Source organism: Lithobates pipiens, unplaced genomic scaffold, assembly GCF_037356315.1.
Source record: "Lithobates pipiens isolate NorthernLeopardFrog02 unplaced genomic scaffold, aLitPip1_a1.2 Scaffold_25, whole genome shotgun sequence".
In the NCBI taxonomy this organism is placed as follows: domain Eukaryota; kingdom Metazoa; phylum Chordata; class Amphibia; order Anura; family Ranidae; genus Lithobates; species Lithobates pipiens.
Genome location: NW_027507787.1, coordinates 223,345,072 through 223,358,187, shown reverse-complemented (window position 1 = coordinate 223,358,187; position 13,116 = coordinate 223,345,072). Strand labels below are relative to the sequence as shown.

Below are 13,116 nucleotides of genomic sequence, written 5' to 3'. Positions count from 1 at the left end.
AGTATAGATGGAGGATGGATGCATGCATCATGGGATACAGCATGACGGCGTGGCGCCTGACGGCCGCTCTCCGGGCTTGGGGTCAAGTGTGTGCAGCCTGGGCTGGCTGAAGAGGCACCACACAACGCAGGTACACAGGCTGGCAATTACAGTAGAGTTGGTGCCAGCAAGGAACAGGTGTTACTGGTGTGGTATGTAAAAAACTGTTGCTTTCTCTCTGAGTTAATGAGACTGTATATGTGAATGTGATGACCATGAAATGTAATGTTAAAATGTGAGTGTATATGTATTATATTAAATGTTGACTGATGTGCCAAATGTCCCCCCCGAGTCCCGAGGCACTGGTTAAGTGGCATTAATGGGCGCTGGTGAGGTGGCATTGATGGGCGCTGGTGAGGTAGCATTGATGGGCGCTGGTGAAGTGGCATTGATGGTCGCTGGTGAAGTGGCTTTGATGGGCGCTGGTGAAGCAGCTTTGATGGGCGCTGGTGAAGCTGCATTGATGGGCGCTGGTGAGGCTGCTTTGATGGGCACTGGTGAAGTGGCATTGATGGGCGCTGGTGAAGGCGGCTTTGATGGGCCCTGGTGAAGCGGATTTGATGGACGCTGGTGAAGTGGCATTGATGGGCGCTGGTGAAGTGGCATTGATGGGCGCTGGTGAGGCTGTGAGGGGGGGGGCGGCAAAATGAGATTTTGCCTAGGGTGTCAAAAATCCTTGCACCAGCCCTGGCTGTAAGTCACGCTGAGTTTAGAGTTCAGTAATAAATGACACAGAGTTCAGGGGTCAGTAGTAGGTTATGCAGAGTTCAGGGGTCAGTAGTAGTTGACGCAGAGTTCAGGGGTCAGTAGTAGGTGACGCAGATTTCAGGGGTCAGTAGTAGGTGACGCAGAGTTCAGGGGTCAGTAGTAGGTGACGCAGAGTTCAGGGGTCAGTAGTAGGTGACGCAGATTTCAGGGGTCAGTAGTAGGTGACGCAGAGTTCAGGGGTCAGTAGTAAGTAACATACAGTTCAGGGATACCACAGCACATCCTTTCTCAACCTTTTTAGGCCAGGGAACCATTAAAATTATTTTCAGGTCTCAGGGAACCCCTGATAAAAACCCATTCATTGAGGGTCAGTGGGAACAATGCCCCTTACTTTGGTGGTCAGTTTAAGAATAGTCTCCTTACAGAGAGCTATAAAGATCATTGGTGTCATATCACAGGTTCCTCCAAGTGGCATTGGCTCAGAACTATGTAGGCCCCAATCAAACAGGAGGTAAATCAGCCACAGCTCAAGGAATCCCTAGCCACCTATGGAGGAACACTAGGGTTTCACAGAAACCTGGTTGAGAATGGCTGCCATAGCAGATAGCATTAAATTGGCATAGGCATACGCAAACACTGGATGGGTCATCTTACAGTCCAACCCTTGCATGTGACAAGTACGGCTTCAGCAAAGACACAGAACTGAATGGTGTTTTCCCAAACTTATTGTGTGAGAGCACAATGGGCCCCAGCCCTCTTGGGGCCATGTGCTTGGCACTCATTGCACCCAAAGAGGAAATGCCATTGATCACATGTTCCTTCATTGCATAGAGCATTGGTCTCCAAACTGTGGCCCGGGGGGCCGGATGTGGCCCTTTGCTTGCCTTTATCAGGCCCTTGGGACACTATTCCTCCCACTGATACATTATTCCTTCTACATCAACAATGGTATCAAGAGGTTTGGTATGGGGGTATTGGGGTAGCCGTTCAAGCTAACCTGAACGGCTACCCCAATACCCCCATACCAAACCTCTTGATATCTAAGATTTGTGGATGATGGTACTTGGTATTTGTATATTTACCAGAGGCGATACTCGTAACTCTTTGAATACACCAACAATGGTGCATAATTCCTGTCATGGATAAAAAAAAAAATATATATTATATACTATACCAATACAAACTAATATACTAATACAACCACTGACCCTAACAATGGGGCACTATTCTTCCCACTGACACCAATAATGGAATACTATTCCTCCCACTGGCACCAACTGGAGGGTCCTGTTTTTCCCACTGATACCAATGATGGGGCACTATTCATTGCCCTTATACCAACAATGCGGCACCAATTCCTCCCATTGGCACCAATGATGGGGCACTATTCCTTCCCCTGTTACCAACAATGGTGCACTATTCCTCCCAATGACCCCAATCATGGGGCACCATTTCTTCCCCTAATACCAACAATGGGACAATATTCCTCACACTAATGCCAATGATGGGGTATTCTTTACTCCCGTTTTCTACGCACACTGGCCACAGTTCAGCTCCCATAAACGAAAACTAATTCTGGACAGACATACTCTTGAAAAATAGCCTTTCTTTATTGTAAACATCAAAAGCAAAGATGAAAATCACAGCAGACAAATGAGCTGACGTTTCGCACTAACAGTAGTGCTTATTCATTCATTCATTCATCCATTAGTGTGGCTGTCCAGAATGAATTTTCATTTATTGCTACCAGCAATTGCCAGCACCTATGGCTTCCGAACCCAAAGAAAGGTTTAACATCTGTCTTTCTTCCCGGAGCGTTGACATCTCCCCTTTCTCACACAGTTCAGCCCCCCTGAAGGACAGTAAACTGGCCCTTTGTTCAGAAAGTTTGGAGACCCCTGGCTTAGAGTATAACTGCAGATTTATGATTTGTAGGGTACAATTCTCTTGATAATTGTTTCAATTTGTGTTTGTACTTCTTAGCTGGACAAGTTGGGTTGTGCCAAGTTAACCATGAAGTCTTATAATTTTTACCTTCAACATCCAACATACACCATGCTAATGTCTATAGAGGGAAAGGCTACTGTCACGGAAAAGGGGACAGGTGAGTCATGGAAAACCATTTTAGGAAATTGGCATTTAAAAAAAAAAAAAAACACTTGTCTTCTTTGGAAAAATGACATGTTGTATATTCATATTGTTTCTATTTAGGAATAGAATTATCTGCAAGTGGAGAAACCAGAATCACAACCATAGACCATTTACTAGCTTTTCCTAATGCCAAGAAAACGTACAGGCCTGGGATTCCATATTCTGGAACAGTTAAGTCTTGGACTTATTTTGATTAGCTACATGGAATGTCTGGATATAATAATCTGTGTTGTTCCTCCAATCACCTATTTTGATACATTTGGTCTTAGCATCAGAAGTCTGGTGTTGGTAGGTTTTTTATTTTTCTTTGCAAGGCTCCCAGCAAAGAACACTGAAGTGCATAGCGTGGTGGCCCAGTGCTTCAACTAAGAACATATCAACTACGCTAAAGCATCCCTCCAAGCCCTTGTACACACAGTGGGACATTCCGATGGACAATGTCTGATAGGACCGTGTTGTCGGATAATCCGACGGTGTGTGGGCTCCATCTGACTGTTTCCGTCGGAGTATCCGACGGACCAAGTTTTCCAGCTGGGCTATAAAATTTTCCGACAACATGATCCAATGGGACTTTGTACGATCATGTGTAGAGAATTCCGATCGGACAAAGTGACACGCATGCTCAGATCAAATTCCTAGACCAAAACTATTGGCTATTAGCCTGAACGTAGTCCTGTCATAACAAAATAACATCATCACGTTAAGTACGATCGGATTTTCTGACAACTTTGTCCGACTGTGTGTATGCAACAGTTTCGGACAAAATCCGTCAGACAAAATCCGTCAGACAAAATCCGACGGATTTGGTTGTCGGAATGTCCGACTGTATGTACAAGGGTTTAGCCCTTGTACACACGGTCGGACATTCCGACAACAAAATCCATAGGATTTTGTCCAACGGATTTTGTCCGAAACTGGTGTTGCATACACACGGTCGGACAAAGTTGTCGGAAAATCCGATCGTTCAGAACTAGATGAAGTAATTTAGTTACGACGGGACTACGTTCAGGCTAGTAGCCAATAGCTTTGGTCTAGGAATTTGATCTGAGCATGCGTGGCACTTTGTCCGATTGTAATTCCCTACAACTGATCGGACAAAGTCCGATCGGATCATGTTGTCGGAAAATTTTATAGCCCAGCTCTAAAACTTTGTCGGTCGGATATTCCGACGAAAACAGTCCGACGGAGCCCACACACGGTTCGATTATCCGACAACACGGTCCGATCGGACATTTTCCGTCGGAATGTCCGACCGTGTGTACAAGGGCTAACGCTTAGCTTTCCAATTCCTGAATCCGCAGACTATGAAAATTCAAATATTTATAAATTCTTAACAAGCAATTAACAAGCTTTAAGACTAGTTATTCACCTCAGAGGCTGTAGACACCTTCACAAGAGATGCAGTAAAGTTGATTATGTTGGTTCTCAGAACTGTGCTCCCCCTTCCCGGAGCTCTGACCCTCTTACATTCGAGACTAGAAGTCAGATCCCAGCTTGGAGGAGCTGAGATAAGTAGCTGATATCAAAGTGACAACACTTTTTGCTACAAACTTTGAGGATAAATTGCCTACAGCTACAGAAGTCAGTGAGGGTTTGTCTTTAGGTTTGTTTAATGCTTATTGAGAATTTGTCTATGTATACAAGGGTTCCGCCACCAAGTACTAAGTCATGTTTTGCGAAGGGATCAAATAATTATTTCACGCATTAAAATGCAAATCAATGTATAACTTTTTTAGAAATGCGTTTTTCTGGATATTTTGTTGTTATTCTGTCTCTCACTGTTAAAATAACCCGACCATTAAAATGATTGATCATTTCTTTGTCAGTGGGCAAACGTACAAAATCAGCAGAAGATCAAATACTTTTTTCCCTCACTGTAACTTGTACAAAGGCTTATGCAATTGTTCTCTTTGAACATTTACTGAACCTCAAATATTTCTTGTGTATTGTATTTTTCTATGTAAAATCTCTCCAATAAACAATTATTGAAACAAAGGATATAAAGTAAAGGGTTCACTAAGGATCTAAACTTTGAAAAGTAAGTTTGCGGGCTTTGGAATTATTTGTTCAGTTTACTGCATGGGATTTTGATTACTATCCCATGACTCTTTTGCCATCAATCTTTGATCCTATCACTGCCTTATGATGCATGTAAAGTCATGCAAACCATGAACGAGTGTTACAGCAGTACCCAGTGCATGGAACATTGCTTATTTGGTGTACACACGACCAGACTTTTCAACGGACTTGGTGCGGCGGACTGGAATCCGTCGGACAATTAAATCGTGTGTGGGCTCCAGCGGACTTTTTCTTCCCAAAAGTCTGGCAGACCTAGAAATAAAACATGTTTCAAATCTTTCCGACGAACTCGAGTTCGGTCGAAAAATCCGGTCGTCTGTGTGCTAGTCCGATGGACTAAAACCGACGCTAGGGCAGCTATTGGCTACTGGCTATGAACTTCCTTATTCTACGTCATCACGTTTGAATCCGTTGGACTTTTGGAGTGATCGTGTGTGACCAAGCTCATTCATTTGAAAGTCTGGTGGACCTCAGCTGCAAAGTCCGTCAGATTGTCCGTCGGACCAAGTCCGTTGAAAAGTCCAGTCGTGTGTATGCAGCATTAGCCATCTATGACATTTGTCTGCCTTTGTCTACTCTAAGTGAGCAATAAAACACCTTCATGCTACTGACTTTGATGGAAAATTTGTAATTGATAAATTATGTGTTGCTTCAGGTAGAAGTACTCAATGAACAGAGAATCCCTGTTCCTGCCCAGAAAGTTTACCTTACCTGCCGAGATGGAAATACGACCTCCAAGCACACTCTGATAACAGATGGCAATGGACATGCTGCTTTTAAGCTGAACAATACCAAAAACTGGGTGGACAACGTATACTTAACAGTGAGTACAAAAGCTAATTACAAGCACCATTCTCAGTGATGAACATTGTGTTTTATTATTTACTATTATGCCCCGTAGACACGATCAGATTTTCCGACAACAAATGTTGAATGTAAGCTTGTTGTCGGAAAGTCCGATCGTGTGTATGCTCCATCAAACATTTGCTGTTGGAATTTCCACACACAAATGTTTGAGAGCAGGTTCTCAAATTTTCCAACAACAAAACTTGTCGGAATTTCCGATCGTGTGTACACAAGTCTGACGCACAAAAGTTCACGCATGCTCGGAATCAAGCAGAAGGAGCCGCACTGGCTATTGAACTTCCTTTTTCTCGGCTTGTCGTACGCGTTGTACGACACCGCGTTCTCATGTTTGGAATTTTGGGCCAACATTTGTGTGACCGTGTGTATGCAAGACAAGTTTGAGCCAACATCCATCGGAAAAAATGACATGGTTTTGTTGGAAAATCCGATCGCGTGTACGGAGCTTTACAGTAAAACCTTGGTTTGAGAGTAGCTTGGTTTGAAAGTGTTTTGCAAGACAGGCAAATTTTTTGTGCAGGGGCTGTATATTTATTCCTTGCAAAAAAAGAATCCCATTCACCTACAAGCACATCAGGATCTGGCAACAGGTTGAGCCAAAATGGACTGAGTCACCAGGCTGGAGACATGGATTTAATGGTGCTATCCAGTTCAATCCAGCATGGTAAGTGATCCATTGGAAGTCTGGAATAACAGCCCATGTCTTTAAGTCAGTAGTGTATTTAGGTTTTGTGCTGCCCTAGGCCTGACTAAACTTGTGTACTTAATTTAAATATGAACCACCCTTTCCTGTCAAGGTCACACCCCTTCCTGTTTAAGATCTGCCCTGAAAAATTCCAGTGGGGACACTAGTTCTGAGGGCCTGGGGGGCAATGGATTCCCTTAATTTGCATAGATTTCCTCTCATTTCCTGTTTGGCTATGGGGCAGGAAGTGAAGGGAAATCTCTGCAATGGGACAGGGATGATAAAAAATAAACTTTTAGCACAAATTTATGATAATTTTATGCAGAGGACTAAGAAGATATAACCATGCCAATGGTGCAGCAGAAAACATAGCACAGTGAGGAAGGTTTGTGGTCCAGGATGATAAGACAGTCAAAATTAAAAACGGTTGCGGAATGCCGGCCATCCGCATACAGGAAGCAGTGCGGCCGCTTTATGGGGGCACTAGTCTAATTTGCCTCTCAGCCCAGTCCGCCCCACAAGCCGACGGGGACTCTTTTTATGCAGCACCCCCCTGCAAAGGGCTGCCCTAAGCTTGGGCCTTTTTGGCTTAGGCCAGGACACAGCATTGCTCTAATTAAGGAGAACAAGGCAGTCAAAAGCAATAAAAAGTAGTGTAATACATTATGGAGAAAGACAAGAAAACTATTTTGGTAGGGTATTTAGATCGCTAAGCATCTGTCAATGACAACTCATCAATTAATCTTCCAAATCTTCTGCAGGACCATCAAGTCAGTACACCTCCTGCCGGGTTTCTTCTGTCCAGACAATGATCAATGATTTTAGTAAAATCACCTGACCAGTATGATGTTGAGCAGTGAATGAAAGACCCTTGTTAACCACTGTGGAACAATATGGAAGAGGAACATAATAAGCAAGGAAGAGGAAAGAGATGTGAAATGAATATGCATACATAAAGTGTATCTGCCCTCTGGTCAATAGTTTCAGTAGTTTAGATTGTACCCACTTGGTGATAAGAATAGAAACTTGTCTAGAGTTAGAAGTATGGGTAGCATGATATTCCCAGGCTACCCGATGGCCCTATAACATTTTTTGCATATGGCCCTCAATGAGTTTCTAACAGTACAATAATAATAAGCCTATTGTTTTATAAGAAATAATTACAATATATGACATCAAGCTTAACCTAAGCACGGTATAGCTTTGGAGTTCATTATAGGAAAAGTAGGAGAGAACCATTGGTCAAACAGAGCCACAAGAGAAAATTAAGATAATCGCTTAAGCAGCTTGCATGCAGGAGACAGCAGAATACATACAGAAAGAACGGAGCAAAAAACTCAAACCCACCTGTACACTGTCCCCAATTTATATGAGCATACATTTTGGTAAACACAGGCAATCCTTAAGTTGAACAAATTGAGCATCACGTATAGGATCACTAATGCCTCGTACACACGACCGGACCTTTCAACGGACTAGGTCCGACGGACTTTCGGCAGAGGTCCAATGGACTTTCCGAACGAATGGACTTGGCCACACAAGAACGGACTAAGTCCGGTCAAAAGTTCATTCGTTTTGAATGTGATGATGCAAACAGGACTAAACAAGGAAGTTCAATAGCCAGTAGCCAATAGCTGCCCTTGCGTTGTATTTGGTCCGTCGGACTAGCATTTTTAGTCCGTCGGACTTGAATCTGTCGGATAGATTTGAAACATGTTCTATTTCTAGGTCCGTCTGATTTTTTTTATAAAAAACGGTCGGACTAGCCCACACACGATCCAATTGTCAGACGTACTGATCCCGCCGGACGTTGTCTGCCGGAAAGTCCGGTCGTGTGTACGCGGCATTAGAGAAATATTCCACGGTTGTAGCCATAAGAGAGCCTATCAGTAAACATAAAAACAATGTAAGCCCAAATTGGAAAAGCAAGATAAAGAATATGTAGCCAAAACTGTGTGAAAAGGTGGTAAGTCTCATCCAATATATCCAGTCGTTAGAAGCTGCTCCAAAACTCTGGGATTCACTTCCCAAGTACGTCAGAGAGTCAACTTCTTAAACTCATTCAAATCAATTCTAAAAACGTTTTTCTTTAGACAAGCTTTGACTTAATTGTCCCCTTTTCCCTTGTGTTATGTTATCCTGTGTATTTCTTGCAAACAATGCATTAAGGTAAAAAAAAACTTTTTAGGTTTAGTAAAACTTTGATTTCCTCTATCTTCGAGACCAGGGTCATCTGGTAGGTAGAAATAGCATTTAAAGCCTTGGTAGTAATATTTGCAGCCTGGTCGGACACTGGAGTGGGTGGGCCACCATCTTCCAAAGTCTTGTCTTTGTCTTGTTGGCTTAGATATCAAGTGCAGTCCACTTTTGGAAGGATATAATCACAATTAAAATGAGTAGTATGCTCAAGCCAGTGGTAAAAGTTAGGATAGTGGGTAAGAGGCAAGGGCAGGAAATGTAGAAGGATATTTGTTGAGACACATGCTTCCTACTCCATGCCTCCCCCACTCTAACATTTTAAAGATGATAAAGTTTTAATATGAGAAGCAGCCTCTGAATTTTGCATTTTTGTGCTACGAATAATGTTTATTTGCTGCAGGCATCGACCATGGAAGAACGTATCCTACACTTTCCAGACTTCAATACCCCACGTAATTTTGATGGACATTTGACTCTCATGCCCCTGTATTCTGACAGCAAGAGTTACCTCAGCCTGCAGCCTGCAGGAGACATTCTGTCATGTGATCCAGAAGAGGAAGTCTATGTGGAATACATCATCAGACACACAGCACTGGAGGAGAAGATGAGTCCATTGCTCCTACATTACCTGGTGAGATCAACTTATCCTCAGGGGCTTGTAAAAAGAGGTATTTGTGCTTTTCCGCCTTGCAACTCAATGGGAGTACAAAATATTATTATTATTGTTATGCAGGATTTATATAGCACCAACAGTTTGCGCAGTGCTTTGAAACATGGGGCAGACAGTACAGTTACATACATCACAACTTTTTAAGATGGGACTGAGGGACACCTATTAGCAAAAGTATGCAGGCATAGGACAAAATGTACAAAAAAACAAGATTTGTTAAACCCCCTTTTTTACCCAATTGTACAATTTTTGAAAATTTTGTATATGTACTGATTATTTTGTCAATTGATCTTGTGTCTATTTTCAGATATATTTCCTGATGAAGCGGTTCATGCTGCGAAACTAGTCGAAGTACTATATATGACCAAGTCACCTTTGTTTTAATGATATGTAGTGTGTACTAATACATTTTTGTAATTTTTTATGACTGTCTTTATGTCCCATTTATGCTTTTCTCACACTGTACCGAGATAGTCCTTTTGCTCCCTTGCCCCCGATGAACTTTGTTTGGGGACCAGGTTCCCAAACCTCTATTCCACTAAATTTTGGATGATGGTACAAGTTTTATCTTCATATCCATGGTTATGATCTCCACCCATTTTTCTAAAGTGCTTTAAATAGCTCTTTGGGTTATGGAAGCTCCTTCAAACGATCCTGGAGCTGTTCTTGACCTGATTATTATATGGGGCTTTTTTTCACAATAGGAAAAAACAGACGGTGCAAAAAAGTAGTAAAACATCTAAAGCGGCAGTGCTGAAATAAAGAAATACACAAAAGAAAAAGAAAAATTATACAAAAACAAAATATGCATTAATCCAGCAACCAGCAAACTTTTAGGCCTCATGCACACTGGACGTTATAAAAAAGCCAGTAATGTTAGCTGTAGAAAGTTGTAGCTGTAGAATTAATTTTTCAGCATTTTTGTAGTAGCGTTTTATCAGCTTTTTAAGGCGTTTTTTTTTTTTTAGCTGTGTTGTTTTTTTAGCTTTTTTTTAGCAAAACTATACTCCGATGAAAGCTTATGGCTCAAAAACGCTGATAAACATAGAATAGCCATGTTTTTCACCGTTTTTTTTTTTTTTACATTTTTAAGCTGCTTTCAGTTTTTTTCAGCATTAGAGCCTTTTTACAGCTCTAAAAACCCACTAGTTCTGGGTTTTTTTTCCAGCTAGAAAACACCCCTGCCAAAAACAGCTCATAACAGCCTATGTGTGCATGGACATATATAGGATAAAATGCTGGGGAGTTTATTGACTGCAGGAAAAAAAAAGTCGGAAGCTAAAAACAGCAGCTGTAAAAATGTCCAGTGGGCATGAGGCCAAAGTGTAGGTGACTCTTCGCTGTGCATGCTTTTTAAATGACAGTGATTGATCCACTGCCAGTGAATGTTTGGTGAAAGTTACATTAACTGCTTTATAAATATACCCCTAACCGAAAAAAACTAGTCTAAATACATTGTAAAAACCACACCCTCTAAACAAAAAAAATTGTACTTAAAGTGGAGATCTGCCGAACAATACAATTTGGTCTTAAACTAAAGACCACCAGTCCCCTCGTTTTTGGACATATATTTTAATTTCTTTTTTTATTTTCTTAGCTTTTTTGAAGTATGTAATTTCCTCTTCTGCCTCGAGCCCTCCTCCAACATCACCCCCATTCCCCCCGCTGCCTTCTGGGACCTCTGTGTGTCCCAGAAGACAACGAGGCCATTCAGAAAGCACATGCACAGTAGAAAATTGGCTGTGAAACCTGCCGGTTTCCCTTATTTGCAATGGCAGCACCTGCGATGGACGAACCAGCATGGGGGGGGGGGGGGGGGGGGACATCGTGAGCTCCCTAGACAGGTAAGTATCCTTATTAAAAGTCAGCAGCTACAGTATTTTAAAAAAAAAAAACATTTTTGAGGCTGAAACTCCGCTTCAAGCAGCTCAATTGTCAGAAACCATTAAATCAGGCCGAGGCAGAAGTACAATTAAATCACACTTGTTTAATTAAAAAAAAGAACAAATGTAGTCAAAACATAGCCAGAGTTCAGTAACCGGAACGGATAGTTAGCCAAGTCAGGGATCAATGTAGTGGAACAGCAAGCAGGATCTGGAGCCAGAAGGGATGTCAGCACTCAGCAAAGCAAGTCTTGAACAGGATTGCAGGAGATGGTTTCAGTGATGTTGACCAAGACGAAGGCAGAGATCCTCTGGACTGGATGGCTTGAGTAGGCAGGACTGACGAGCAGGATATCATCAACAGCTGAGTAACTGTGGAGAGAGATAGGAGCTGACAATTAGCCGACAGCTGTGCGGCCAGCTCAGAGAAGGGAGGGCTGAGCCCGGCTCTGACATCAATTGAGAGTTTCTCTTTCAGTAAAATGTATTTTTTAACCCTGGATTAGAATGGTGTCATTCAACCTTACCAACTATGTGACCCTTTGTTCACCCTAATTCATTTTTTAACCCTGTATTCCTTTCTTCTCTTAGCCCTTTTTTCTTGTTTTTTTTTTCCAAGTCATTTGTCAATTTTGTGTGTTTTTGGTAACACCACGTTAAAAAAGACCAAAAGATAAAAGAATCTAATTTCATTTATTGTGCTAAAAGACAACCAATGCATTTCGAGGGGCAAAAAACTCCCCTTTCATCAGGGCTAAAAATAGAGCTCAGGGCTAAATTAGAGCTTTGAATGGACTGAAAGTAAGGCTTCCCTGTGTGTTTATGTGCAGAGAAGCTAATTTCTGGATTAGAAGAGTTACTCACCAGCATCTGAATGCGCAATTAAGTTAAGAAACTTTTTTTTTTCATTAGAAACATAATTATAGCACCCTTTAAAAGAGACAAACCACAGAAATATTTTTCATTTTTACAGGTCATAAACCACTTTAGTTCCCAGATGGAAAAGCAAATGTTGGTTAACATAATGTTGATGAAATCCTTCCTCTGTTTGGCCAAGCTCCTTATGACTCATCTTCCTTGTCTCAATTCTCCATTAGAAATGGCAGGCAGCAGCTTTAATTTCTGCACCTTGTGGCAGGCCTGCCACCGTAGGTGTGAACATGTAGACACCATCCATCTCAGCTGAAGATGGGACAGGGCACACTTTGGTACCTTCACCTAGGGTATCAGAGATCCTTATCCTGGTACTGTAAGGTACAACACTACCCATGAAATAATGTTCAGGTAGCAAGTAGTTGTGCTGCAAGTTTGAAAATGACTTGCTAAGCTCTTGCTACACTTGCCAGGCTTCACAAGTTTGTTGCACAATTGCAGCAAGTCTGCATTGAATGACTCCAGATCAACATTCTTTGCAAACATTCTGCATGTCTGCTGAAAGTTCTGGTTCAGTTATGTTGTGCAATATTCATCCCACCACAGGGGGTCACTGTGGCTGAATTTTCATGTTGTAGACTTGCAGAGCTCTTGCTGTAGACTCAACACTGCAACTTTGCTCTTGATAGAGACTTGCCACCCAAATTTGCTACAAATTGGAAAAGTGTCAACTAGAACTTGTGCTTCAAGTGCTCTGCAACTTGTACAACTTGCCAGTGAAAATGTGTAGCAAGTTAACAGACCTACAATTCAACACTGCCAGAAATTTGTGGCAAGTTATCATTGCTATCTGGGTTATAACAGAGTCATTACATTTACAGTGCTTACAACAAATATTTTTGTAGCACCCTCTAGTAGTGTGCTAGAGAGGATAGGTAAATGTAAGCAGGCTGGCTGGTTGCTAG

The 13,116-nt window shown here is 42.0% G+C and overlaps 1 protein-coding gene across 1 annotated transcript in view; it reads left to right on the top strand.

Annotated features, from left to right (window-relative positions):
• Positions 1 to 13,116, top strand: part of LOC143930913 (alpha-2-macroglobulin-like protein 1) — a 147,528-nt gene that overhangs the window by 24,631 nt on the left and 109,781 nt on the right. Inside the window, exons 9-12 of the mRNA XM_077455599.1 lie at positions 2,731 to 2,851; positions 2,959 to 3,068; positions 5,633 to 5,800; positions 9,126 to 9,356. Of these exons, the coding sequence (XP_077311725.1) occupies positions 2,731 to 2,851; positions 2,959 to 3,068; positions 5,633 to 5,800; positions 9,126 to 9,356 (630 nt within the window). The remainder of the gene's footprint in view (positions 1 to 2,730; positions 2,852 to 2,958; positions 3,069 to 5,632; positions 5,801 to 9,125; positions 9,357 to 13,116) is intronic.